The sequence below is a fragment of the Castor canadensis genome, chromosome 7 (assembly GCF_047511655.1).
Source record: "Castor canadensis chromosome 7, mCasCan1.hap1v2, whole genome shotgun sequence".
Lineage (NCBI taxonomy): Eukaryota > Metazoa > Chordata > Mammalia > Rodentia > Castoridae > Castor > Castor canadensis.
In genome coordinates, this window is record NC_133392.1 from 158,655,894 (window position 1) to 158,683,736 (window position 27,843).

General features: G+C 52.0%; 3 protein-coding genes across 6 annotated transcripts in view; 1 reads left to right on the forward strand and 2 right to left on the reverse strand.

Annotated features, from left to right (window-relative positions):
- Dnajc11 (DnaJ heat shock protein family (Hsp40) member C11) overlaps positions 1–9,477 on the forward strand; it is a 54,371-nt gene extending 44,894 nt beyond the window's left edge. For both annotated transcript variants that reach the window (XM_020161913.2, XM_074081477.1), the window contains 6 exons: positions 4,678–4,833; positions 5,727–5,796; positions 6,657–6,714; positions 6,824–6,966; positions 7,605–7,734; positions 8,040–9,477. In XM_020161913.2, coding sequence (XP_020017502.1) covers positions 4,678–4,833; positions 5,727–5,796; positions 6,657–6,714; positions 6,824–6,966; positions 7,605–7,734; positions 8,040–8,065 — 583 coding nt within the window. In that variant the 3' untranslated portion in view covers positions 8,066–9,477. The remainder of the gene's footprint in view (positions 1–4,677; positions 4,834–5,726; positions 5,797–6,656; positions 6,715–6,823; positions 6,967–7,604; positions 7,735–8,039) is intronic.
- Positions 9,478–9,509: 32 nt separating this feature from the next.
- Positions 9,510–16,373, reverse strand: Thap3 (THAP domain containing 3). 3 transcript variants are annotated; one of them, XM_074081479.1, is made up of 5 exons: positions 16,252–16,373; positions 13,756–13,948; positions 11,258–11,317; positions 10,792–10,896; positions 9,510–9,779 (listed from the first exon to the last, which is right to left on the reverse strand). In XM_074081479.1, exons 1-5 carry the CDS (start codon positions 16,323–16,325, stop codon positions 9,711–9,713), a joined length of 501 nt encoding a protein of 166 aa, XP_073937580.1. In that variant the 5' UTR covers positions 16,326–16,373; the 3' UTR covers positions 9,510–9,710. The 3 variants fall into 3 exon arrangements, with proteins under 3 accessions (XP_073937580.1, XP_020017503.1, XP_073937579.1); XM_020161914.2 differs by lacking the exon at positions 9,510–9,779 and adding an exon at positions 9,783–10,495; XM_074081478.1 differs by lacking the exons at positions 9,510–9,779; positions 10,792–10,896 and adding an exon at positions 9,783–10,495.
- A 716-nt stretch (positions 16,374–17,089) lies between these two features.
- Positions 17,090–24,707, reverse strand: Phf13 (PHD finger protein 13). The gene is made up of 4 exons (XM_020161905.2): positions 24,331–24,707; positions 22,198–22,299; positions 20,465–20,999; positions 17,090–19,642 (listed from the first exon to the last, which is right to left on the reverse strand). Exons 1-4 carry the CDS (start codon positions 24,367–24,369, stop codon positions 19,416–19,418), a joined length of 903 nt encoding a protein of 300 aa, XP_020017494.1. The 5' UTR covers positions 24,370–24,707; the 3' UTR covers positions 17,090–19,415.
- Between the last annotated feature and the right edge of the window lie 3,136 nt (positions 24,708–27,843).

Here is a 27,843-nt window from a genome sequence, read left to right on the forward strand (position 1 = left end):
GGAGCTCATAGGGACCTCCATGATGAGCCCCTCACTGTCCTGACTGCCTCACTCCCCCACACTCACTCATTCCAGCTGCCCTGGCCTCCAGCTTTTCCCAAGGCTCACCATCCACACCTCGTCCTGCTCCCCACCAGCTACTTGTTGGCCTTTCAGCACCAGAGTGGTACATTTGCCTCTGTCTCTGCTGATGTCACCTCATCCCCACAGGTAAAACAGTAACCCCTCCCCGAGCCCCAGGCCAGCCCTTTCCTTGCCCATCAGACATGACCTCTTTGACTAGTCCATTTTACTCTAGCTTTGCACTAGAGCGAAGCTTTCTGTGTGCCTCAAAGCAATCATACACCTCAGCCTTGCCAAATAGGGCCAAAGCTGCTTACCAGGATCAAAGCCAGCTTCAGCCATTCCTCTCAGACAAGGTTTGGGGACACCTGAGATTAATAAAGGGCAGACAGAGCTGTCACATCTTCTGCATTCTAACCCCTGCTTTTTAATCTGAACTGGGACCACTGGTAAGGTACGTCACTAAGCTTGTTTTCAGCCCTTCTCCTGTGCAGATGCAAAATGGATCCTCACCCCTGGGATGTCACTCTATATCTCATTGGAAAAAAAACACATTTTCATTTCTATGGTAATAGGACTAAATTGTCCAAACTGAATTGGTATACTGGCTCAATACCCCTTATTCAAAACACTTGTGACCGTAATAAGTGTTTTGGATTTCGTGTTTTTCAGATTTTGAAATATTTGCATGTGCATGATGAGATAATGTGGGGGTGAGAGTCGAGTCTAAACATGAAATTCACATTTCATGTATACCATATACACATAGCCTGAAGATAAATCCATACAGTATTGTTAGTGTGCATGGTTTTGACTATGACTAGTCAAGCCAAGTCAAGGATGGAATGTTCTACTTGTGGCACCGTGTTGATTCTCAGAAAGTTCTGGGCTTTGTGGCATTTCAGATTTTTATTAGGGAGATTCCCCTATATAACTGAAGTTCTGGCAGAAGTGCTGGAGCTTCCGCAAAACAGGCAGTCTGACCTGGTTAACTGTGCTCTTATACTCTTTATTTTTTGTTTTGGTTTGGTTTGGTTTTTGCGGTATTGGAGCTCGAATTCAGTACCTACACCTTGAGCCATTTCACAAGCCCTTTTTTGTGATTTTTTTTCAAGATTAGGGTCTCACCACCTGTTTGCCCGTGCTGGCTTTGAACCTCTATCCGCCTAATCTCTACCTCCTGAATAGCTAGGATTACAGGTGTGAGCCACCAGCACCCAGCTAATACTGGGTTTTGAACTCAAGGCCCCACACAGGGTAGGCAGGTGCTCTACCACTTGAGCCACTCTTCCAGCCCCTTTTTGTGTTTTTGTTTGTTTGATTTTGTGGGACCAGAACTTGAACTCAGGGCTTTGGGCTTGCGAAGAAGGTGTCCTGCTGCTTGAGCTATACCTCCAGTCCATTTTGCTGTGGTTATTTTGGAGCTGGGGTCTCACAAACTATCCGGATTGGCCTCAAACTTTGATCCTCCTGATCTCAGCCTCCCAAGTGGTGTGAGCCAGAGGGCACCTGGTTTCCTACTTGTATAATCTTAAACCAAAATTACATTCCTGGGGGAAGTTCCACTGATCATGACATCAGTCTTTTTCTATATTACTTGATTTGCTTTGCTAATATCTTAGCAGAGACTTGTGTGTGTATGTTTGTAAAGGGTGCTGGTCTACAACTTGTCATTTTTATTATATATTTCTTACGTTTGGGATGAGCTGAGCCAGCCTTGTAAAGTAAGTTAGGAAATAACCCCTTCCTTCTTGGCCTTCTGACAGATGTGTTACTTCTTCCTTCATTGTGGCAGAATTCACCAGTAAGATCTTCTGAGCCTGAATTTTCTTTGTAGGAAAATTCTTGATAATGGATTCATTTGTTTCATAAATATAGGGCTTTTCAGATTTTGTATTTCAGCTTATGTCAACTTTGTTATTTTGCCTTTCTCAAGGAATTTCTCTTTTGTCTAAGTGTTAAATTTGTTAGCATAATTTTTTTTTTTTTTTTGGAGGCATGGTCTCTCTATGTAGCCCTCCTGCCTCTGCCTCTTGACTGCTGGGATTATAGGCATGAACACCACACTCAACTTGTTGGCAGAAATTTGCTCTTACCCCCTGTCCTCAGTCTGTCTACAGTTATCTAAGGCCAACTCTTTTTATCCCTATTATTGTCGTCCTTTCCCTCCTTCTCTATCTTTGCAAAGAACTTTTTTTTGGAGGGTGGGGACAGGATCAGGGTTTGAACTCAGGGCCTCATGCTTGCTAGCCAAGTGCTCTACCACTTGAGCCACTCTGCCAGCCCTGCAGAGAACTTAGTTAACTTTTTTCTCTCATTCTCCTGTTTTGTATTTTACTGATTTCTGATCTTTATTCTTTCTATCTTTGTACTGATTTTGATTTTACTTTCTCTTGTTTTTAGCTTTATAAGATCAAAACTTAGGTTACTCGAGACCTTGCTTTTCTAAAAAAAAAACATTTTAACACTATAAATTTCACTTTGGGTGCTACTTCACTTTTAGAAATACATTGCTTAATTTCTAGCTATTTGATTGTTTTTCCTACATAGCTGATTTTTTAATTTCTAATTTAATTTCATTTTGGTCAGCGGTCATATTCTTAAACCTGTTGAGACTGTTTTATGCCCCAGCATGTGTCTGATGTTGGTGAACACCCACGTGTGGTTGAAATGAGTGTGTGTTCTGCAGTTGTTGGTGTGGTGTTCCATAAGCACCACACCATAAGTCAGAGCAAGATGGCTGACAGCAGCGGTCACAATGTCCGTGGCTTTCCTGATGAGGTGGAGGGTCCTGCCGACTGCAAGGGGGATGCTAATCCTGCAGCTCTACTGTATCTGTTGGACCCTTCTTTCTAATATCTGTTTCTCAGAAGAGATTTCATAGCTCTTCTGTGCACCCCCACCTTGACATGCTGGAGAACACAGGGCCTCATGCAGACACTACTACTGTGCTGCATCCCCAGCCCATCCTTTTGATTCTCTTCTGTCTTTGAGACATGATTAAAACAAGCTAGCTTTGCAATCCTAACTTGCTAGTTACACCATCTAAGTTGGTCTTTAGTCATTGTATCTTGAGTATTATGAATAAGACGAAGTAGTGATTATATTTTGTTTCTCAGAAAAAAATGTACTTTTTGTTTTTGTTTTTTTAGTTTTTTTTTTGTGGTACTGGGATTTGAACTTTCGGGCACTCTACCAACCACTTGAGCTGCTCCTCCCACCCTGAGTTTTCATTTTAGAGGCAAGTAACTTGGTTATGTGGTGGCAGCAGCCAGATCTAGGGCAGTTCTTTAGCCTCAGCCAGACTACTGAGTGACCAGGGTCAGCTAGCTTTGTGCCACATTCCCACAGCACATGTGTCCCAGCCTGGGGTTTTCTTTGTAAGCCTCCTTACCTGGCTTCTGCACTTCTAGCTGCTACAGTTTTTCCAAACTCTGAGCCCTAGTTTTTGGATCTGACATGACTACAAGGTTCTTTGCAGGTGTTAGTTAGCCAATGTGGTTCAGGCTGAGACTCTCCCAGGCTAAAAACTGCTTTAAAAAATGAACCAGGGATAAAAGAAAGGGGGGGAAAAATGAACCAGCGATACAGCACATGCTTAGCATGTCAAGGCCCTGAGTTTGAGCTCCTGTAAGTCTCAGCCTTCCTTCAGTGTGTACCTGCTGTTAGTTGCTATTCAGTACTTGAAAATCTTTGGGGTTGGGAGTTCTTTTTGGTTTTGTTTTGGTGGGGTTTGAACTTAAGATGTCACGCTTGCAAAATAGGCGCTCTACCACTTGAGCCACACCTCCAGTCCATTTTGCTCTGGTTATTTTTGAGATATGGTCTCTCAAACTGTTTGCCCTGGCTGGCCTCAAACTGTGATTTTCTGGATCTCAGCCTCCCAAGTAGCTAGGATTATAGGTGTGAGCTGCCGTGTCTGGCTAAAAGTCTTTGGTTTAAAACAAAATAAAGACAAATAAATACTGACCACAGGCTGGCATGGTGGCACACCCTGGCTGAGGCAGACGGATGGCTTGAGCACAGGACTTGGAGGCCAGCCTGGGCAACATAGCAAGACCCCATCTCAGGCAGGTGGAGTGGCTCAAGTGATAAGAGTGCCTGTTTTGCAAGCTTGAGGACCTGAGTTCAAACCCCTGTGCCACCAAAAACACACAAAAAAAACAAAAGACCCCATCTCAGTGAATAAATCCTTGTTTTATATGTGGTCAAGTTTACAGTTGCTCTCTGTGAGAACACTGATCAGCAGAAGCTGCTCGGCCATCACTGAAAGCAGTGCTTCCTTTGTTTTCCTTTATTTGCTAGCTTTTGAAATCCCCGTAGTCTTTGGAACACATGGGTTAAGAACTAAAATGCAACTCCCTCCAGGACACCTCTCCCCTAAAGCCTTTGACAGCACAGCTGTAGGGGACATTTACTCTGGATAAGTATTAGCTATTGCTGTGCCCTTGAAGTCAACATGCAGTGGGGAATGGGGAACCTGAGAAGGACTGTAACCTTGGCAAACTGGTGTGTTCTTCTGTCCAGGAGTTGTCTTCCTGGTGTGAGATCCTCACAGCCAATCACTGGACCCCTGATTCATCTTGAGTGCTTTGTCTTTGTGTTTTTCCCCAGGCTCAACAGGGCCAGTCAGACCTACTTCTTCCCTATTCATCTGACGGACCAGCTTCTTCCCAGCGCTGTATTCTATGCCACTGTGGGGCCTCTCGTGGTCTACTTTGCTATGCACCGTCTGATCATCAAACCATACCTCAGGGCTCAAAAAGAGAAGTGAGTCCAAACACTGGCCATGGGATGTCACTGAACAACCCTGGGCCTCGATCTCCTCGCCTTTAAACCAAAGGCAACAGAACCTAGCAAGGGAGATTGAAGGTGCTAGCGCAGGCAGTGTTAGCCTGGCACCAGACCTGATGAAGCCTTAGAAAATGTGGATGGGCAGCAAGAACTGTTAACCCTCACTTAATCATTCCTGCTTTCAGAAAGTACTGAAGCAGGATCACAAGAAATAAAAAGTCCTTTTTCTCATCCTGACCATCCCTTTTCCTAGCATAGAGTTTAAGAGAAATGGGCTCTGCTCTTTTGAAAGGGACAGGCACTAACTATAGGTTTTTTTTGTTTTTGTTTTTTGTTTTTGTGGAACTGGGGCTTGAACTCAGGGCCTACACCTTGAACCACTCCACCAGCCCCTTTTTGTGATGGGTTTTTTTGAGACGGAGTCTCATGAACTGTGTGCCTGGGGTTGGCTTCAAACTGCAATCCTCCTGATCTCTGCCTCCTGAGAAGCTAGGATTGTAAGTGTGAACCAGCTCCCAGCCTACTATTAGTTCTTACCAAAAGTATTCTTTAAGAATTCCAGAAGGTTGGTGGACTCACCCGTGATTCTTGTCAGGTGGGGTGTTACTTCCAAGGAGGGTGACAGTGGGTTTCCCAAAGTTCCGGGGAGGAGGTGGGCGGGGAGAGCCATCTGGGAACTAAGGAAGGCTGCACAGGCCTGTGACTCACAGGCTTGCCTGAGATATTTTGGAAATTTTTTTTTAAGTTCCAAAACTAGAAGTCCAGTAAGACTACAGACTGCTTGCTGGGCTCATATCCAACAAGGGGCCCTGTTGACTCACTGCGGGTGACGCCATGCTCATGTGTGGCTTGTGCTTGTCTTACGAAAGGGAGTTGGAAAAGCAAAGGGAGAGCACTGCCAATGACATCCTGCAGAAGAAGCAAGAGGCAGAAGCTGCTGTAAGTGCCCCTCGCATCACTGGAGCCCTTTGGTCCTCTCTCTGAACGTGCTTCCTACTGTGGGCAGATCCCAGAACACAAGCACGCTCTTTCTCTAGCCGCCCCTCTCAACCTCGGGCTGTGTAGGAAAACAGGCCTCAGGCTTTTCTTTCCCAGCAGCTTCATTCACCATTTAACCTTTACATTGCCCGTGGGACTCAATTCTAGAGCCCTGAGTCCCTGTCCCTCCAAAGGCATTAACAAGGTGTTTTTTGGGCTTTTGTTTTTTTAAGTGGTGAGTATTGTCCTCTCTTTCTTCCCTTTAAGTACTCCCTTAATAGGACACAAGAGCACAAAGGCATCCTGGATAAATAGTCCAGGGATACCATGCAGTTCCTCTTGGTCAGAGAGGAAGAGCCAAAAGGCACAGGTGTGTACAGCACCCAGGCACCAGCCTGGAGCATGCCTGGGTCACACAAGCAGCAGGGCAAGCACATTCAAGAGGCAGCATAGCCCTGCCCAGCTGATTGGTGCCACGAGACCTGTGGCCATCCCAGGCTGGTATCTTTATTTTCAAATGCTGACAGGCTGTTCAGTGATTTCTCATTGGATTACTAAAGTCTTCCCACCCATGCAAGATCCCTAGGAATAAAGCTGAGGTGTTTTCCCTCCCACTGGCAGTCACGGTGGAAGTCATGCCATTTCAAGTGCCTGCCTGCTCTAGGTCTAAGGACTTCAAACCTCGCCACAGCGGAGCTGAGCCCCAGGGCATCCGCTCCCTCCTGTGTAGGTGTCTTGGCCTAGACACAGGCTGTGGACTCTGAACAAAGAGATGGAGCAATCCTAGTGGGCCCTGACATAGTTGGCTCCTTCTCTGGCAGGTTCGGCTGATGCAGGAATCTGTCCGAAGAATAATTGAAGCAGAGGAGTCCAGAATGGGTGAGAAGGCCTGTGTCCTGTTGGGCTGGGGTGGACGAAGGGGGTCTCAAAGCTTCAGAGGGAAGTGTCCAGAGGAGGCCTATCTCTGCCCTGACTGGTCGGTCCCCAGGGCTCATCATTGTGAATGCCTGGTACGGGAAGTTTGTCAATGACAAGAGCAAGAAGAATGAAAAGGTGAAGGTGATAGATGTGACTGTGCCCCTGCAGTGCCTGGTGAAGGATTCCAAGCTCATCCTCACAGAGGCCTCTAAGGTACAGTGCGCCAGCCGCCTTGGACAGTATGCTTTACAGGGTCCATAGAGAAAGGCAGTTTGGAGCATTGGTTCTGTCTAACAGGGTCACCCTGTCCCTCACAGGGGCCATTTCCTTGCAGTGGCATCCTTCATATCCCATCTGCAGCATGGGATATGGGAGCCACTGCCTGGCTCCCAAGTAATAACCCACACTGGAGCTCTTCCTTCTTCCTTCCAGAATCCATTCACTCAGCAAGTATTTCTTGAGCTCCTTCCATAGTAGCAATCAACACACTGGCATGTCCATGTTCCAGAAAGAGGGGAGGCCACTAGGGGAACACGTGAACCTCAACTCTGGAACCTAGGTGTGAACTCTCAGAAGAATTAGATAGATTAGTTAGGTCAAAGCATTCCTGGTGCCCAAAGAAGCTGGCAGGTGCTGTGTTTGGGAGGGCTTCCATAAAGGCACAGCAGGGAAGGGGCCAGTATTGAGAGGCAGGTCTAGTGCTACCTAGACAACTCTTCAGAGTTCTCATTTCTTCAAGTTCCAAAGTGTGCATCTCCATCCACACCATGCCTGGGTGGCACTGGATGAGCACTGCGGGTAGCAGAGAGAAGCCATGTGGGCTCAACTGACCAATCCTCCGTTTGTTGCAGGCTGGGCTGCCAGGGTTCTATGACCCATGTGTAGGAGAGGAGAAGAACCTGCGTGTGCTTTACCAGTTCCGAGGCGTGCTGCACCAGGTGATGGTGCCTGACAGCGAGGCCCTGAGGATACCCAAGCAGTGTGAGTGGCAGGGTGCATATAGGTGATGGCTGCCTTCTCCCACTACGGTCCACCAGGTGCAGTGAAACAGTGGTTCGTGGACTTGCTGAGAATCCCAGAAAGTGGCACCCACCCTGTCACAGATGAAGCTCAAGAGTGTGCTTGTGGCTGGTGTGGGTGGCTGGGTGTGACCTCCATGTTCCAGGAGCAGGTGGTTCTCGGGAGCATGAGCTCTGCTTAGGGGTTGCCCAGGCAGATTGCTGAGCCCAAGAGGGAAGGGGATGCAGTAACACCTGTGAAGCCTGATTTCGTCTTTTCCTTTCTAGCTCACAGGATCGATACAGATGGATAAACTGCTTGAGAAACTGATTAAAGAGGCTGCAGACAAAAATCTTTTCCAGGGAGTCTACCAATTTGGAAGCAGGGAAAACCCAGACATCAGATGTTTTTATTTTCTCCCTCGGGAAGGTGGCACCGTATCAATTATGTGAAGGGACACACAGACGCCCAGCTCACGGGTGCTGTGGGTAGGACTGAGGAGCCCCACCCTGCCAGACCGCAGCATGCTCACGTCTTTCTTCCCCAGGGATCTCGTTCCTGGAGGGTCCTGGGCCACTCTTCGGGTCCCCCCAGGTCCTCAGCACACGTGCTGCCTGGAGTGAGTTCTTAGTCCGTCGGGAGGTATTTATGGACCATCAGGACTGCTTTTCCTGAAGCCCACTGAACATGGGAAACATGGAGGAGAAGGAAGGCGTGTCACATGCCCAGGCCTCCAGAGCAGGGGCAGATGCTCAGTTGACTTCCCTCAAACCGCCTTTCTCTGCTGAAATATTAAGAGGTGATCCTGGAGAGGACTGTGGGTTTATAAAACTGCTTTTTATCTGAGAACAAACAGGTCTGGAAACTAGTCTCTTTTTTCCCCACCCCAGAGCTTCGCAAAGCACTCCTAGGGCACCATCCTTGTCATTCCCAGGGCACCGTCCCTGTCATGGGACACTGCCCACGTACCTATGAGAAGTCCTGCTGCCTGTGGACACAGGTTAACTTGTGTCCCTCCCCCTGCAGAGCAACCTGGCCTGCCCGTGCCCAACCGCCACTACAGCCTAGTGTTGGACCAGGGGAGCTTTACAAGCAAAGGCAGAGTAAGAAGGCTCAGACACATGCCAGACGGACATTAACCCCGGGCTGGCCCAGGAGCCTCTTGTGCGTGCCCAGCAGGTGGCACTGGCGCTACTGCTTTCCAGGCCAGGCTAGACCCAACCCTTCCTCATGGGCTTCCATGGTGTCTCAGTTCCCAGGCCCCTTTTCTTGCCCACTTGCTGGGTTACCCCTGAACAGCTCTGGCTGGTAGCTGCCTCATGGGCAGAGGCCTGGGTCATAAAGTAGGCAGTGGTCAATTGCTGTTGCTCCCTCCAAGCAGGTGCTGCACAGACAGTGGTTGGGACCATGGGCCCTAGAGGCAGAGGCCAGTTTGGCTTCCAGCTCCCCTGCAGCAAGTGCTAAAGCCAGACTTTTCCCGTGACACTAATACCCTAGTATTCTTAATAAATAACCCCTTTCCGCATTTTTAAAAGCAGTTCGGATTGCCCAGTTCTGTATTTCTTCTCCATTTTTAAAAAAGTTTCTGACTGCCCCATGGACTGACATGCAACCTGCACTGTGTTGCATGAGCTGCTGCCCAGGATTTTCTGGGCACTGCCACTCCTCCTGTCTGAAGCTGACTGTATGCGGCACTCTGCCCACAATAAACCTGTCCTGAACACACCAAGGGTCCTGCTTAACTTGGTCTATGTGTGCATCTTTAGGAGTGAGCAAAACACCCAAGTGACCGCTTCCCAGAGCCCTTGTCCCCATCTTCGATTCTTCAGTTTTACACCATTTTTTCTATGTTAAACATCTGCCTGAGAAGTAGAAGCGCACACCAGGAAATCAGGCTAGGGCTTGGGGCTTCTCTTAATTAAAGTCACAATTTTTTTGTAGTGAAAGGTAGTCACATTTTACCTGTTTTTTAACACGAAACAGGACATCAGTCTTAGCAGCAGCAAGACTAAATGAAGGAAAAAAGCCTGCAGGGTAGAAAGACACTTTATTCCTGTGTTCAAACGGAGAGGAGTCTCTTTGTGCTTGGGGTGGGAGGGACCCCACAAGGTACGGCTACACCTGGAGAAGGCACAAAGGAGAGTGGCCTCTCCTTCCAGGTCTCTGACACTGGGCCAAGACAGCTCCTGGTGCCAAGGTACTGACCCTTGCCCAGTGTGCTACAGGGACAGGAGTGCAAAAGCTCCCCTCAGCCTGGCTTCTGGTACCAGGACTAAGCTTCTGCTTGTGGCCCGCTCTCCTTGCCTGAGGCTCTTAACTCCACAAGCAGAGGACACATGGGTTCCTCATCTGCTAGTCTCTGCCACTTTCCCAGCCGCAGACAGAAGTGTCCACAGCAGAGCACGCAACCCATTCTGCCTGGGGATTGCTGCCATCCCCGTGTCCCAGAGCCCGTCCAGGCTCAGCTCTGCTGCTCTGGCTGCTGTCTGGCCTGGGATCCCCGCTGGCCCTCTTCACGGGCCCGGAGCTGGCGGGACATCTTGTGCATCACCAGCCTCTGGGCTTTTAAGCGCTTCCGGAGCTTTTCGTTCTCCCTCAGCGTGAGGAAGAGTTTGGTTTTCAGGGCATCTAAGTCCAAAAGGGCGTAGCTGTGGTCAGATGGCTGCTTGGGAAGGGGCCTTAATCGAGCAGGGCTGGCTGGCCAGCCAGGAGCCTCTGTTTCATCTTGTCTCTGTGGCAAGACCTAAGGACAGAGGTGAGCAACGGCTAAGAGCTACCCAAAGGCGAGAAGCCCAGATGACCCTGTGTCCCCAGCAGGAAAACATCTAAGTGGGGCCACAGGACCCACTTCACTGCTCTCCTGAAGTCCAAATGTCTCCAAGTCCTGGTGGTTAGCTTACTGGGCAGCTGCAACTCAAGGCCACTTACCCTGCTCCTCCCATTCTGTGGCCATGGAACTTCTTCATTTTGTAGCAAAATCATCTCCGGCTGAGACCAACCAACAACAAGCTGCCTTCGTGCTTGGACCCCAGGTCTTACCTGTCTCACAGGGCCTTCAATGTTTGGGGGCAACTGGAGCTCTTCAAGTGCAGCGTCCATGTTCCTCCCTGGGCTGTCCTCCCCGGCCCCTACCTCAGAGTGGACCTGGGAACAGCAGGTGGAGTACGGCTGGCCAACTAATCCTCACACAGCTGCCACTGTCTATCCCAGAGTGATCCCTACACAAGCAGCTGCGCCCAGGCCCAAGCCACAAGGCCTTGCAATAGCAACAACCCACCTCCTCCTACCACAAGCAAGGACGCAAACCTTGAGGCACCAGCCTATTGTCACTGAGGCCCGACACTAAAGGGAGAAGCCTGAGGCTGGGCTTTCCTTCTCCAGCAAACAGTATCCCAAACTAGCTTGTGAGCAAATGGGAGCAGCTTTCAGACCAGCCTTCCCAGGAAGCTGCTGCCCACGGCAACCCCAAGCATGTGCAGTGGACCAGGGCAACCATGGCACTCACCTTCTCTTTCTGCAAATCGGCATCTCTCTCACTGGCAGGGCCCGCGTTCTCCCTCGCCAACTGCAACAGACACACAGAGCTTCTGCATCCCCAGGGTCACCAGAGCCAAGTACCAGCCTCAGGCACCCATGTCCCCACTGCTTACCCGATGCGGAGCACATCTAACATGACCTAGCCCAGCCAGTGGGCTCCCTGTCACTGCTCCTCTTTCTCCATGGGCCTTCTGAGTCAAGGCCAGTGGCCCCTCAACAGGTCCATAAACAACCAGAGACCTAATTCATACCTGTCACCCCAAGGCCTGGCATCCTGCCTCAACAAGTTTGCCCATGGTGACGTGTTTACGCACAGTGAAACCCTATCTATCTCTGCTCCAGGCTCCTCAGAAAGAATCTGCAGTCCCTGCTGCCTGGTGGCTGTGCCTGCAGGGGCCAGAAGCAGCTTCCTGCCACCACCACCCTAGCTTGGGAGCAATGAGACCTGCAAAGTGGCATGCCCCAGCCCCAGCTGCTTCTTACTTCAGGGCACCATTAACAAATGGGTGCAAGTGGTCCACTTGGCCAGCAGTGCCCTGGGGCTTTCAGTAAAGGAGGAGGATGGTACAAGGAAATGCGAAGCATGGCTGCCCATGGGGTGGGCACTAGGGAGTGCAAGAGCAAGGAGTGCAAGAGCATTGTCTTCCTCCCAAACCACTCCACCTGCGGCCAGGGGGAGCCTCCCAAAGACACACCTCTCCCACTGCTGCAGCCTGCGTGCTTGCTTCCACAGAAAGCCATATGTGGAAGCCCTGCCCCCGTGGGACTGTATTTGGAAGCACTTGGGTGAACTAGGTAATGTGGGTGGGGCCTCGAGATGGCATGAGTGCCCTTGTAAGAAGACAGGAAGCCAGGCACAGGGCTCGCGCCTATAATTGTTTCCAGCTACTTGGGAGGGAGATGGGGAGGATGGAAGTTTGAGGCTAACCTGGGAGGAAAGGGGGGGGCAGTTATCAAGACCCCATCTCAACAAACAAGCTGAGCATAGTGGCGCTGTCCCAGCTATGTGGCCAGCATAGGTAGGTAGACGGCAGTCTGAGGCAAAAAGCAAGACCTTACCTGAAAACTAAAGTAAAAAAGAGCTGGGGATATGACTCAAGTGATAGAGCATCTGTTTAGCAAGCTTTAAGATCAAGTTCAAACTCCCAGTACAGCCAAAACAAATAGCCATGCCGGCCCCAGAAGACCTCACTGGGACCAGACCATGTGGGCACCTCCTCTCAGACCTCCAGTTCCCTGAGAGATAAAGGCTTGTCTTTTAATCCATCCAGCCTAGGGACTATTAGAACAGACTCCCTAAAACCCCAAGTGCTGCCCATGCCTCTCCTCACCAGGCCCTACTCAGCTCTCCAGTTCCTCATGATCCTCCAAGCAGCCTGAACCTACCCGAATCCCTCCCAGCCTCTCTCCACCACCAGCCCCAGCCCCCTTCCTGGCTCTCCCCACCCAGCTGTTCCCCTTCACCATGTGCGCAGGCCCAGCAGCACACTGTCCAGCCCTGGCTGGTCAGGAGGACAAAGATTCCTAGGCCTGAATGCCACACCGAGCCCGCTGCCTCTCGGGAGGAAAGGTCTCACTTCTTGGCCTCCAGCCCACCTGAGACACAGCCAGAGTGAACTTCAGAACCAAGATCCTCACACTCGCCAGTCGGTTTCTTACAGAGCATTCGTTCTTTTGTGGAACACATATGCCTGGGTTTTTTTGTTGTTGTTGATACTGGGATTTGAACTCAGCCTTGCACTTGCTAGGCAGGTGCTCCACTCAGCCAGCCAACTTTTTTTTTGGAAAGAGACAGGGTCCTGCTGTGTTGTCCAGGTTAGCTTCGAACTCCTGGGCTCAAGCAATCTCCTTGCCTCAGCCTCCCAAGGAGCTGGAACTACAGGTACACATCACTGTGCTCATGACTGACTGATGGGTTGACTGAGTTTGTGGCACTGGGGTTTGAACTCAGGGACTTGCACTTGCTATGCAAGCGCTCTGCCACTTGAGCCATGCCCTGATTTTTCTTGGTACAGGGGCTTGAACTCAGAGCCTACATCTTGAGCCACTCCACCAGCCCTTTTAGGTGATTGCTTTTTTTTCCGAAATGGGGTCTCGCAAACTATTTGCCAGGGCTGGCTTCGAACTGCGATCCTCCTGATCGCTACCTCCTGAGTAGCTAGGATTACAGGTGTGAGCCACAGGTGCCCGGCTAAAAAAAACAGGTTTCAGTAGGTGTAATTTTTTTTTCTCTTGGTGACACTGGGGTTCAAAGTCAGGGCCTCACACTTGCTAAGCAGGTGCTCTCTACCACTTGAGCCACTCCGCCAGCCCCCCATGATTTAATTCACAACTTCTCCTAAGGGGAAGGCCAGCTGTTAGGGCCAGCAGACTGTGCACCCTGGAGGCCGGAAGCTCCCTCTTGCGATGGCTCCGGCTGTTCCCCCCGCCCCCTCCTGCTGTGCACGTGCCCGGGCGTCATCCTACCTGCGCTGGGGCCTGCAAGGCGAACACCGTGGGCACAGCATTGTGCTTCAGGTTCTTGCGGTTCCCAAAGGCGCTGAAGCACTCGGGTCTGAAGTGCTCGGAGCAGATGACCGTGTGCTGCTTGGGCTTGAAGTTGGCGCGGCCCAGGTTCAGAACCCACTCCTTCAGCAGCTCGGGGCGGCTGAACGGGAACCTGCAGTGAGGCGAGGTGAGCGGAGCGATTTATGGGCAGCTTTGGGACCTCACGGACCTCACGTTTTCAATCCCATCTCATTTCTTTCGTCTTTGTGGCCGTACTAGAGGTTGAACTCAGCATCTCATTTTTGCCTTCGTTATTCTGGGCACAGGGTCTCCCGCTTTTGCCAAGGGGCAGCCTGGACTCTGATCCTCTCATTACACCTCCTGTGGAGCTGGGGTGACAGGGCCATGCCACCACAACCAGCTATTGTTTGGTGGGGAGGTCTTGCTAACTGTTGTCCAGGCTGGCTGGGATTACAGAAGTAAGAAATTAGATCACATCTAATTTCTGGAAGCTTCTGTTAATGGCAGCCTCAATAGGAAACTCAAGGCAACGAACGTGTCAAAGAGCCTGCCACATGCCGCACCCTGCACTCAGTCCTCAAGACGTTGGAATGTCTGCCCTCCAGGAGGACAGACAACAAACCAAGCAAATTTGGACTGAGTGGAGGAAGCACTGGGTGGTCAGGTGACATTACAGCAGGTGGGACAGGATCCATGTGACCTTCAAAAGGGACAGCAGGGAGGTGGAAGAGGGGGGTAGGGCTTCAGGGGGTAGGGCCCATATGGCCCATGACCTCAGGTAAATGAGGGGCTCCCTGGAGGCTCTGGGCACAAACAAGATGGTACCTAAGTCCACCCTGGCTGCTGTGAGAGGCACCAGGTAGCTTGCAGCAGGCATTAGTAGGAGGTGGAGAAGAGAGGGTGGATCCAGTGTATTTTGAAAGCCTGGCAGGAAGGTTTGCCTGTGGATGGTGAAACAGGGAAGGAAAGAGTCCCAAGCTTGCCATAGAGGACAGAGTAGGGACAGGCTGGCGACCAGAAGCTTGTTTTGTATTCAGGGCTTAAATTCAAGGTGCTCCACATGTCACCATGTGCTGGAGTGGCATACTCAACTAAGGATATCCCTGCAGAACCACCGGCTGTGTAAGAGCAGTGCTCGGGAGCCAGCGTGGATGGTGACAAGTCACCGGGCAATGGTCCCCACTGAGCTCTTCAATGCTCAGTGTTGGAAACGAGGAGGAGTCACAGAAGGGACAAAGGCAGAGAGCCAGAATGTGTCCTAGAAGCCATGTGGAAAAAGTGAGCTGCTGAGTCAAATGCTATAGAGGTCAATTAAGGTAAGTCAGCAGGACTGGCGGCATGGCTTAAGTGGTAGAGCGCCTGCTTAGCAAGTGAGGTCTCTGAGTTCAAACCCCAGTAAGGGAGGTGGCGAGGGATGAGGTTCAGGGTGAGGCTCAGCGTAGAGCACTGGCCTACCATGTGTAAGGCCTCGGGCACAATCTCCAGCACTGAAAAAAAATAAGTTTATCCATACTAGAGAAAATTAGGAATTGAATGCTAGTGGAGGTCTTGCCTAGCATATGCAAGAAATCAGGTTCGATCCCTTAGCACTGCAAAAAAAGAAAGATGAGATGAAACCTCAAGGTTTGGCATTATGAGGGTCACCGGGTGGTGGTGGAGCTCTTTTGTGGTGTGGTGGGAATGGATTCAAGAGAGAATGGAGGAGACTCTATCCTCAGGCAGCGATCAAGGGAAGCATAAGGATACATGCGCTGGGAGGTAAGTCCCTTGCAAACTATCTAGACCAGAGTACATATTGTGGCCAAAAAGAAAAAGAAAAAGAAAATGGAGGAAATGGAGCCACCCAGGAGCCCTTCAATTGCACAACAGCTAATTTCTGGTGTATGCATTCCATGGAACACTATGCAGCCATGAAAAGGAACGAACTCAGCAGCTGCATGTGGCAAAAATGACTCTCAGAGACGTACAAACATACATGGTGTGATTCCATTTATGTAAAGTTCAAAATCAGCCAAAGCAATCCAATCTGACAGGATCTGTCCCCACGGGGAAGAGGGATTGGAAGCGGGTTGGGGGTTGGGCGGGGGGCTCCTGGGGCCACCCCAGGCTGCATGCTTTCTGCGTGCTGTAACCCTGAAACGCAGTGTAACGGGAGCGGGGAGCGGTGTTCACAGAACGCGCGCGCTTTGGGGCTGTGTTGCCCTGGGCATGCTGGGAAAGGGGGGTCCTGAGGCTGCAGGGCCGACTTTAGTGTCCCACGACCGCGAGGTCCCTGCCACCCTGTGGGGCTCGCACTGCTCCGCGCTGCCCGCCTAGGTGGACCGGCGGGCTCGGCCCCGCGCCCTCCCGCGCTCCAGGCGGGGTGGGCGAACGCGGCGCGCGGGCCTCTCCCGCCACCCCTGCACGACCCGCCCGGCGCTGAGGCCTACGCGCTCCGCGGGCCCCGCTTCTCACCGGTGGAAAGTGAGCTGCTTCCTGCGGTTGCTGTAGCGGTTGCAGCACTGCCGGGCCGCGCAAGACTTCGGCATCGCGGAGCCCGGGCCGCTGCCCCTAACAAAGATGGCGGCGGCGGCGCGTCCGGGAGCGGGGGGCGGGGCCTCGGTGGGCGGGGCCTCGGGAGGCGGGACTGGCTGGGCTCCAGGCCGCGCTCTTCTGGCGGGGGCCCCTCGCGACCGCGTCGCCCCGGGGTGGGCAGGCCGGGGGTGCCACGTCAGGCCTGAAACCCCAACCCGCCACCTCAGGCCTACGCTAGCGCCACCCGTTTGCTAAAGCCCTGGGCCTCCTTGCTTTGAGGCCACCCCGACGCTCACCCCCACTGACAGCCCTGCAAAACTGAACAGAGAAAAACCCAAGCCCCAACTCGGCCAGCGAGGTTCCCAGAGGTGATAGGTTATTTATCTGACGTCACTGGGGGAGGAGCCAGCTGGCCACTACTCGTCTGATGGACAGAGAAGGTTTGGCATTGGGGGAGACCGAAGGGTTAAGGGCAAAATGAGCACCTAAGGCAGGTTCCTATCCAGAGCAACCACACAACGCTGCAGCTTCTACACAGCAGGTCGGCCTCGCTGGATTTAAACTAAGCCACACATGACCAAGAAATCCTGAAAGCTCTTCATATCTGAAGAATTCACTAGAAAGCTGTCAGGGCTGTGGGCACTTTGATCCTGCCATGGGGCAACTTCAGCTTGAACTCGCCAGAGCCTTCATGCAATCGTAGTTTGGGGAGGCGATGAGGGGTGACCACTAGTGTCCTTCAGCACAGAACCCCAACACCTGAAGCCAGACACCGACCTCAAAGTAGCAATATCTTTATTTACAAAATATACAGTTTCACAGAAACAGCTCGCTTTATACACATTAACTTTATAATTACACAGAACCATGTAAACGATGTTAAGTGTCTGGCCTGGCCAAAGCCAACCGGAGGGGCCTACTCTGGGCTGACAGCATTCCCTCCCCTCACTTCATTAGCCACCAACCAGGAGCCCCCAGATGGGTCATGCCTAATTTGCATAAAAATGCTGATTGCAGCTGCCCAGCTCAATCTAACCCCAAAACCAAGGTGACACCACCCACAGGGGGGCAGATGTGTTACAAGAACAGAAATGAAGTCAAAGAAACAGAAATTGAGATGAGTGTCAAATACATTCCAAAGGCATCAAACCTAGCACACCTAACAACAATTGCCAGGGCTGGCAGTTCCACTCTAAAATCACATGGATTCTTAAATGCACTTTAAAATCTTAGGAAGCTTTAAAAAAAAAAAAAAAAGAAAAGAAAAGAAACACACTTTGAAACTTTGGTTATTCTCATGGTGAAGACACTGGACAGGCATTGTCATGGGGCAGATCTTTGGCAAATTCTTCCCCAACTTGTCCTGGGTGTTTGCCCCAGTCAGTGCCAGACAACAGCCTGGGGACAAGGTTGTTTCTAAAACAGCTCACTATTTTTCACTACAGCAGAATTCTCCCTTGGGATCTTTACAATAAAATGAGTTTCAGAAACTATTTCTACTTTCGTACTTTAATATAAGCAACAGGATTTTTAAAAACTAAGACAGTTGACAGGACAAGTATGAAAGCTACTAGGACAAAACAATGGGCTCTCATTACCAAATTACAGTTCAGACCCCCTCTCCGCAGGTGCTTCAGTCAGAGAACCTGGGATAATGCCTTGTGGGCCTGGCAAAGGTACCACACAGAGGGGAAGCCCCAGCAGGAAGCTGTGAGGCCAATCCAGCTGCAAATAATATGCAAATAAATATGACCAACTTAGGCATTCTTCCCTTTTCATGCCTAACAAGAAACAATCCTCATGAACCATACCCATCACTTCACAAAACATTAAGAACAAGTATTTAACTGCCGAAAAGTAACTTCACTATTGGAGAGGCCTTCTCTCCCCAGCCACCACGCTTGAGCAGAGTTCTGTGGGGGGGGGATCAGGTGTAAACTCCCTGGTCTCTCCAGAGCTGGCCCTCCTAGGACCCTCCCCAGTCCAGGATCCTAATTTAGACCTCTGCACAGTTCAACAGCTAACGTTCCCATTGCCATTCACTCACGAATTCAAACCAAAAGGAGGATTCTAGTCCTAACCTTGCCCAGAGGAACCAGCAGGCCAGCCTGTATCAAGGGCACAGTAAGATTCACCAGAGAGCTCCCTCCCAATTGTTCTTACCCATTATCTGAAGGAACAGCGCTCACATCCCAGCCCAAGGGCTGCCTAATCTAGAGGGTTCTAGTGGAACAAGAGAGGGAAGAAACAAGAGAACCCAGAACAGTTTCCAGGGGCCCCCTGAGACCTCAGACACCTACCAAAGAGAAAGGGCCCCCAGCAAGACACCGGCCAATACTTTTGGATGTATCGTGCAAAAAAGACAGGTTTTTTTTGTTTTTTTTTTTTTTACATCGTGCAAACAGGAGTTATGAACACAGGCCACCTCAACTCCCCAGACAACCCCCTTTCCATAGAGAAGTGGCCACAGACTATCCCTTTTAACAAACAGGGAAAACCAAAGAATCACCAGCTTGTCCACCACCCCAGGGCTCCTCCCAGTGACAGCAGAGAGCTCAAGCAGCAGCTCCCGGCCAAGAAGTGCAGCCAAGGCAGAAAGGGAGTATGCTGACCACAAAAAGCAGGGGCCAACTTAGACAGCTGCTGTACAGACACTTATGGTAACACAGACACTGAGGAAGAAACTCACACATATGGCTGTTCATTGACAGGCAGGGAAACCAAGTGTCTCTCTCCCTACCACAGTGGAAGCAGGGATAACATAAGCACTTGTTCCAAACGGCAGGAATTTGTTAACAATGACAGCAAAACTTCACAACCACCATGTACCCTCACTTTCAGCTTAACCAAACCCACCGCACTTGGGTGTTCAGTCCACCTCCACTGCAGAGAACATAGCTCTGGCAGCAGCTTTGGCCAACGAGGATTTTATTCGAGCGCTGGCTATATACAGTTTCTACCTCGGACAGCCTGTCCTTTTACTTAGGCACCTGAATGGCAGGATCTGCCCACACCAGAGCTGGGAGTTCTGTGCTCAACTAAGGAAGGGACACAGAGCCCCCATCTCTTCTGGTCCCTCGCCTGTAGTCTCCTCGCCAGTGCAGTCAGTCCAGAAATAACTTCCGAGAGCCCATTCGGGAACGGTTGGAACGGCGGATGTCAAACTTGGAGTCCCGGCACTTTTGGCAAACAAACACTTCTGGAACATTGGACTTCCGGATTTTCGCACAGGACAGGTGAATCCAGGTGTGGCACTCATTACACTCTATCATGGGACGGCCAGCAAATGGCTTCATACAGAAGCAGGTGACAAGGTCCCACGAATCATCATCTGAAGGAATGAAACAGATTAGAGAAGTAGAAAAACTTTAGAGAGCCCCTCCCACATGGAGAATTACTTGTCCAATAGGCAGAGCAGTTGCATATAGCTAAAATCTGTTCCCCACTGATAAAAGTAATTCCAGGACTGGAGATGTGGCTCAAGCAGTAGAGCGCCTGCTTTGCAAACATGAAGTCCTGAGTTCAGACTCCAGTTCCACAAAAAAAGAAACAAAAAACAGTAATTCCAGGCTGGAAGCAGTGGCTTACGCCTATATCCTAGCTACTCAGGAGCTGGAGATGGAAGGATTACAATTCGAGAGCAGCCTGGGCAAACCATCGGACCCATGCATGGTAGCACAAGTCTGTCATCCCAGCAGCAAGGGAGCTACAAAGAGGAGGACCACAGTCCAGGACGTACAGACCTAAAACCTATACTCCATACAAAAAACACCTAAATAGTGGCAAGCACAAGGCCCTGAGTTCAACCTCCAGTACCACCCAAAAAAATCAAAAGGCCAATTCCAACTTTCACACAACGCTGACGTGCAGTAAGTGCACCATGACGGCACTGAGATGTGCGGACCAGGTATTACCCATGAGCTGTGCACTTAGGAGCTACAGCATTTTTACATTTTGAGGTTTGTCAGCTAGGCTGTTTCTAGCAGCCATCCACCCTTCCCTAGGGACTACTCCCTGCACTTCTCTCTCAGGATGGTGGGGCGCACACTGAGATCAAACCCCAAAGGAAGGCCTGGACCCTCTGCTCAAAGGAGGTAACTGCTCAAACAACCCCTCTTCTACCATCAGCCAACCATTCTTCTGGGACACTCACCTGAATCCACCATTATGTCCTCATCGTTGCCAGTGCTATCCTCATCTCGGAACACCACCTGCTTTCCCTGCCGGACAATAGTCCGTTTGCCTTCAGTTTTTATTTCTTTGACCTGATCAGGTGAAACAGTGGCACAAGATCCACTTGAGGGAGTGTCGGAGTCCCAGCCTGAGCAGGGGTCGCTGGGGACCTGGGGGATTTCCTGCAGGGTGGGACTTGTGGGGGTCTCCACATATGGATCAGCAGCTTCCAGCTTTAGCAAGCCCCCCCTGTACCCCTCCTTCACAGGCACATCGCTATCCCTTCGCTTCCTCTTCTTCTTCTTCTTCAGCTTGTCAGTTTTCTTTCGGTCTAGCAGGTAGTTACTGGGCTTGGCTCGCTGCAAGAGGGTGGGCTGCAGGTGGCCAAAACAGTGGTCAGACACAGGTAAGGGCACCGAGGATGCAATGTCGGAAAAACCAGCATCCCAGCCATCACTGTCAATGGTGCCAGCAGTGCTGTTGGCAGGGCTGGGGCTGCTCCTCAGAGGGAGCTCCTGAAAGGACAGAGACAGTGTTACTTTGACCAGTCCCTATTGACAAGAGACACCCTGGCAGAGCTTCCCTGTGCCATCCCTACCAGGTATGACCTCCAGTACTGTTCTAGCACAGGGTTGAGCCTGGGCTCTCAACAGCATCACCTGGAGGACCAGCCTCATCAGCAGCTTAATGTGCTCCCAGGAAGGAACCAGCCTCCCTTTGCCAAACCCTCAGCCCCTATACCAGAGCCAGGGCTGGGAGGATGCAAAATCCATACTGGAGAAAGGGTGAGTTATGGCTCAGCAGGGGGCAAGCAGGCCTAGCATGTAGGAGGGGCACCAATCCAGAGAAAGCTGATACAGACTTACTCCCATATTCACACCCTCTTGTTTGTCCCTGAATGTAAAGTCCGTTATTTACCCTCCCAGACGATATTTTTAATCAAGTGAATTCAACCAGTTTTAAGAATTAAAAAAAAGCAAAACAAAAAACCTAGAAACATCCAAAAGCTTTGCAAAATTAAAGTAGGTAAGCACTACCTCCAGCGGCAAGCTAACTCTATGGTTCTTCCTATCATTCAAGTGTAATATTTGCCAACAGTGGCAACATTCTATGTGGCAGAAAGCACAAATCACCCACCAATACAGCAAGTGGAAAGAGTAAGCCAATGCCACAATTCTAGCTCCTACACTACAGGGTTCTTTTATCAGCTTAGTAGGATGCAAACAAGGCCCCTGAAGGTTGAGCTCACAGAAGTTCTGGCCACAGTCCTTCCATTTTCTCAGCAAGAGGGAACTCCCCCACGTACATGACATTATGTCAGAAGACTAGGATACACGGTGTTCACAGCACCTGAGAGGCAGGGTACAGACACCTACTTCCCACCCCGGGCAAGGCAGTTCCCTCTCCCTACCGCCATTGAACTCATCTTTAATGGGGGATAAAAACCAGAACCTACATCCTATCATCCTAAGGGCCAACAACAGTGTGTGGCCACAGTAAGTAGTAGCCATTCTTAAGGCAGGCAGACACTACACTTGTTACTTGGGAATAAACTTTTGAGACTGTTGAATCATTTCTAGACCAGGTTAGGTTTTCTATCAGAGCCTTAGGAACCTCTCCCAAGTTCCCAAGGAACAGAGTCCTGCCAGACTAGTATCTGAGGTAGTCACCAGCAACCCCTTCAGAGCCACCTCTCAAAAGCCTGCAGATTACCTCCTTCGGGTATGGGATATAGCCAGCATAGGCCAAGACAAAGGTGCAGAATTTGTTGAAGTCTTCCACAGTCCTGCGCCTCTTGTAACTGGGGGAGTACTCCTGTTAACAGAAAAAAGAGATGAGAGTATGAGAAGAAACAAGAAAACAAACTGGAGCTTTTACTGTCAACCACTCAGAAAACACACTGCTGGATTCATGGTCTAGAAACAAGATAAAGTAAGTTCGGTTCAGGAAACAACAGTTTTCAAAGAAAAGTAAAAGAGGAGTATTAAGAGTTTGTGCCAAGAACACTGGGAAACTGGCTAGGAGATAAGAATTTGTATAAAATTCTACCTCTTGGTGCTCATATGGCATTTTCTGACCTTATCTATTAGTCCCTACAGGCCTATCAGTATCTCTAATAACACCGTTTTTGCTACAGATTTTCCATTGGGAAAAGAAACTCCTGCTGCAGCTGAAGCTAAAGCATTTCCAATCATTTCGAAAATTATTCTTTCTTCCCTTCCATGCCTGACCCCCATGCACCAAGGCAGCGAGGATCCTGTTTGGTGGGGGGGGGGGGGGGGGGCCGGTGGCGAGAGCATCGAGACCTCATGGAGTCGGGATGCCAGCATGCAAATGTTTCAGTTTCTTGCCTCGGAACGTTCCTGCTCTGTCGGGCGAACACTGAAGACTAACAATACTAGAGCTTCTGGCTTCGAGTCCCACACCCACTGGCGGGAGCATCCACCCCAACAAGGGGCTGTGGTGCCCCTTCCAAGGGAGTATTTACTGCGCCCCAAATCGCCACCCCTAGGTGTTCTGTCCAGGGCCTCAGCCCGGCTGGGGGGACAGGGACGCGGGTGGTCCCTCCCGCCGGGGGCAGGGAGAGCTGCGAGGCGCAGGCGAGCGGCCCGGCGTTTCTCCCGAAAACTCCACTTCTAAGTGTTGGCAACTCACTCTGGGAAGCCACTCGCTCCCGCCCTTCGGACGCCAGGCCGCGGCGGGCAACAACAAGCCGGACACCCGTCCGCAAGTCCCCGCCGCCTCTCGACTCGGCGAGGAACACAGCCGAGGCCCCAAACTCGGGGACAACTTTTAACTTCGCGGGGTATCACGCACAAGTGGTCAGGAACCCGGACGCGAGTGCGGGGCGGCGCCGAACGAGCTGGGGAACCGCCCTCCCTCCGGGGAGGCTGATGGCGCGCGCCACTCGCCGGACAGGCCGCCCCCCACCGGCGCCGGACCCGGAAGGTGCGGGGCCCATCCGTGGGTGCAGGACGGCGGGCAGGATTTGGGGGTCGCGGCGCAACCCCCCACGGGCCTACCGGGGCGGCAAGGAGACCGAAAAGCGCCGGAGCCTCCTACCCTCCCTCCATTCCTCCCTTCTCCTCCCCCACGGCCGCTTTCGGCCACCAGCCCCGCACCCCGATCCCCGCCGAGGTGGGGCCGCGCGGGGGGCGACGCGAAGAACTCAAGGCCGATCCCCGGAAGGAGGAGGGCGCGGGGGCGGGGCGAGCGGGGCCGAAGCGTGGGGGCTGGGGGCGAGCTAGCGGGGGCGGGGGACAAGGCACAGGCTCCCGAACCGGGGAGCCCCCGGGACTACACGGCCCCCCGCGCCGGTGGGGGCGGGAGCCGCGGCCGCGCGCGGAGCAGGGGGCGGGGCGCGGCCCGGGCCGGGGGAGGGGGCGGCGGGGCCGCGCGACGCCAAGCCGTTCTGAGGGACCCGAGCCGACGGGGGGGGGAGGGGAAGGGGACCCCTTCCGAGAGGGGCGGGAGCCGGCGACGATAACCGGGCCGCGTCCCGGGGGCGGGGAGGAGTAAGCAGGCCGGCGGGGAGGGGCGGGAGCGCAGGCCGGTCCCGGGCTCCGCGAGGCGGGAGAGGGGCGTCCTCCGGGCGTGAGGTGGGCGCGGCGCCCTAGGGACCGGGCGCGGAGAGGACGCGGGCCGGGGCAGGGGCGGCGGGGAGACCCGGCGCGGGCCCTAGCGGGGGGCGGGGGCTGGGCCCCCAGAAGCTAAGAGGGAATGCTGGGGGAGGGGAGGGCGGCTCGGGTGGCTTCCCGGGGGAGCGGCTTCCCATGGGGGCGTAGGATCGGCAAAGGGAGGCCATGGGGGTGGGGGGGGGACGATGAGGGCGCAGCTCCCACTCACCTCCGGGTGGAAGGCGGCGGCGCAGGAGTCGGAGTCCATGTTCCGGGCGGGGGGCGGAGGCTGCGGGAGTGCAGGAACCGGGTTGCGGGCGCGGGGCCGCGGAGCGTTCGGGGTTAGGGGCTCCGGCGGACTCGCAGAGCGAAGGCGGTCCCGGGAGGGGTCGCCCCGGTTGGAGGAGACGGGGGACTCAGCGTGTCGCGTCTCAGGCTCGGTGTTCCCGGACTGGCGACTCCACAGCGAGCAGAGTGGGCGATGCAGCTTTCGCGGCGGAGAGGCGGGAGAGGCTCTGCGGGGGGCGGCGGCGGCGAGCGGGAACCCGACCGGCTCCCCGACCTGACGCCCAGTTCGGCTCGTGTCTCGGGAGGGAGGGCGGGAGTGCCGCGAGGGCCGTAGGGAAGTGTAGTCCAGGGTCCCTAGACGTCGCTGGGGGCGTGGCCTATGCGGCGCTGGGTATTGTGGGAGTTGCAGTCCCCTGCCGCACTGCCGGGACGCTAAGCGGCCTCGACAGGACTCTAAGCCCCAGGGGGCTCTGCGGTGGCTGCCGGGTGAGGAGGCGGTGCTTCCAGGAGTCGAGGGTGCCCGAGCGGGGGAGCTGCGGGGGCTCGCGCCGGCTCGGCGGTGGGGGAGGGGCGGCGCGAGCGGCAGCCTTAGCCTCCGCGCGAGCGGGGGCGGGGATCGCCTGGCGGGGCGGGTCCCGGAGGGCGGGGGCGGCGACTCCTCCCCTTTCTCCTCTGGGGCCTGGGGTTCGCCCTTTGTGGGGCGGGGAGGGTCCCCGCGGCTCAGGCGGGAGTGGAGACGAGGTGCTGACGTCCCTGAGGGCGGAGCGCGCTTGTTTTCGCGGCCGCGGGTTTTCTGCCTGCGACTCGCGGCCTCCGTGTCCGCGGCAACCGTCGGGTCAGACTGGCTGGACCGTGTGCAGGAGCCGCGGGGAGAGCCCACCGGAGCTCGGGGCCGCGCCGTCCTCGCCTTCCAGACGCTCGCTTCCGTTCACTTTTTGTCTGCTCTTCGCCCGGCCGCGGGCCGCGCGGGCCCGGAGCGCGCTCCTCCCGGGACCCCGCGCGGAGGGCGCGGTGCGTAGTCCGCCCTTTCCGCCTACTGAGCCTCTGACGGTTAACCGGGAGCGGCCAGCGTGGGACTCGGACTGCTCCGCAGAGTCGTTGCAGAGGGACTCGGAGCGCGTAGATGAGTGCCGGGATGAAGTTTCCAAAAGGGAGGCCTGGTGTTTGTAACATTAGTAATCATTCGGAAGGAAAAATACCTGTGTGCAAGTGCAGATGATCAGTGTCACAATGCGTAACTTCCAAGACGAACACGAGCGACACAAACCTTGAATTCAAGACATGCGGGGAAGGTGGGGTCGTTGGAGAGGCCGAGATTGCTGCAGGAGTGGCTGTTGCTCTTTTCATCGTTAAGACAGTCCTGACGGAAGCATCCGGTGACCCGAAGACTAGCTTTGTCCTAGAGTTCTCCAAGCCTCTTTCCTAAGTCATAAAATTTAGAGTCCCTGGCTCAATAAATGCTAGCTTACTGTTACTGTTGTTGTTTTGTGATTTCTGCAATATTGAAGCCCATTAGAAGACTCCCAGAGGTGATAGATAGGAGATAATACACAGCTAAATTACTAAAGACTGTGGACTTTGCCTGTGAGCCTTCATTAACAACTCTTTCCAGAGTTGTCAAATGCAAATGATTAACCACAGATTTAAAATGTTATCTGATTTCTGTGGTCACTGATTTCTGTTCAGCCAGTGTTGCCCAGGGTCAGATTGACTAAGACTAACTTGGTTTTTTCCTGAGTAAAAAAAGGGATTCGCCTGGGTTTGGTGGCACCGGGAAGCCTGAGCCCGAAGGATCCAGCACCACCCTTGGATGCCAGACCTTGTTACTAAAACTAAATAAATAAATAAAAAGTTTGCATATCAAGTGGTAGAGCACTTAACTAGCAAGCATGAAGACCTGAGTTCAAACCCTAGTACCACCAACAAAAAAAAGGGGGGGATACAAACTAAAAACCATAGTTACTACAGATGAAATTCAAAGGATAGATGAGGAATCTTATACCCGATCTTATTCTGCACTGTAAACTCTTAATAAGCAGTAAGTCCTCCCACACAGATAAAGCAACAGGGGCTGAGGGTGTAGCTCAGTGGTACCCTAGAATACAGGAGGCCCTAAAAAGCACCACTTTAAAAAAATGAATAAAGGGTGAGTGTCTCAAGTAGAGCACCTGCCTCCATCTGCAAGGCCGAGTTCAAACCCAGAGAAACAATAAATAAAATTTTTAAACGAATGAAAACTGGTTCTCAAACTTGAAATAAATTAAAGGACTCACTCAGAATAATATTGGTCTTCTTGACAAAACAGCCTAGAATTGGAGGACCAACCAGCATAGGACCACTCAGTCACACTAAGGAAGGACAATCCCAGATCCTAGTGATACCTTGCTCAGAGAGGGGAGATATTTCTTGAATATCAGCAAACAGCAATTTTTACCATTCAGATGTAACTACATAGTGTACTATGTTTGTCTCCCAGGCCCCATCCTGTGTGTGTGTTGTATGTATGCATGGTCTTCAATTTTCCTTAGAAATTTAACACTTAGGAAAAAGTTTAGTATTAATATTTACCCTAGACTCAAAAAAAAAAGACTATAACACTGTTACCAGAATGGGCAAGTCTCCAGGAAGGAGGTCTGCAAGAGGGAGGAGGCAAGGAGGCCTCCACCTGGTCCTTAAATACCAAATTTGTGATGTCACAAAAAATCAATTTTAGGACACATGAAGGAACAGACCAAAAAATGTATTAGTAAAGATAGAAACACAGTACACAGCCCAGACATGGGTGTGGACATGTCTGATAACAGGTGCAGTGAGTATTTATGATAAAAAAGTAACTTGGGGGTTTGACCTTAATTTAATCTGTGCTAAGTGTTCACCTTTGTTTTGGACACCTGGTATATTCCACCATTCTTACAGCCAATCTACCTTATCAATTGGGCCCAGAGATTTTTAAGGTTGGCCTGTTCACTAAATCTTGGGGCATAGTGACATGGATGTCTGAACATCCTTTTAAACAAAGGATGGATCTTGCCAGACGCTCCCATCAAAACAGGTGTCCATCTTTGCCACAAGTATTTCCCTTTGTAAACACTTCTTGTTCCCTGAGGAGTCATTTTTCCACGTTTTTTTCTGGGAGAATTGTCTTTCTCTAAGATATCCTTGCTCAGTTCCCAGAGCACACTAATTATTTGGACAATTGGGCAAGATCAGGGGGAGAGAGCTGTTCTTTTTTTTCTTTTTACTAAAAATAAAAAGGGGAAGAAAAGCTCATTGAGGTGTAAGACTTCTAGCAAAGAAAATAATACCTGTGTGCTTGTTTTTGTTTTTTTGGGTTTTTTTCCAGTGCTGGGGTTTGAACTCAGGCCCTTCACCTTGAGCCACTCCACCAGCCCTTTGTTGTGATGGGTTTTTTTTGAGATAGGGTTTTGGGAACTATTTGCCCAGGGCTGGCTTA

What these genes read in the sequence shown, in the direction of transcription:
- Thap3 (XM_020161914.2), bottom strand. Translation starts at nt 16,325, where the DNA reads ATGCCGAAGTCTTGCGCGGCCCGGCAGTGCTGCAACCGCTACAGCAAC. An exon ending in AAGCAGCTCACTTTCCACCG is followed by an intron (nt 13,949 to 16,251) that starts GTGAGAAGCGGG and finishes GCCTCACTGCAG; the next exon opens with GTTCCCGTTCAGCCGCCCCG. An exon ending in CCTTGCAGGCCCCAGCGCAG is followed by an intron (nt 11,318 to 13,755) that starts GTAGGATGACGC and finishes TGTCTGTTGCAG; the next exon opens with TTGGCGAGGGAGAACGCGGG.
- Phf13 (XM_020161905.2), bottom strand. Translation starts at nt 24,369, where the DNA reads ATGGACTCCGACTCCTGCGCCGCCGCCTTCCACCCGGAG. An exon ending in ATATCCCATACCCGAAGGAG is followed by an intron (nt 21,000 to 22,197) that starts GTAATCTGCAGG and finishes CTGTCCTTTCAG; the next exon opens with GAGCTCCCTCTGAGGAGCAG. An exon ending in GGACATAATGGTGGATTCAG is followed by an intron (nt 19,643 to 20,464) that starts GTGAGTGTCCCA and finishes TCATTCCTTCAG; the next exon opens with ATGATGATTCGTGGGACCTT.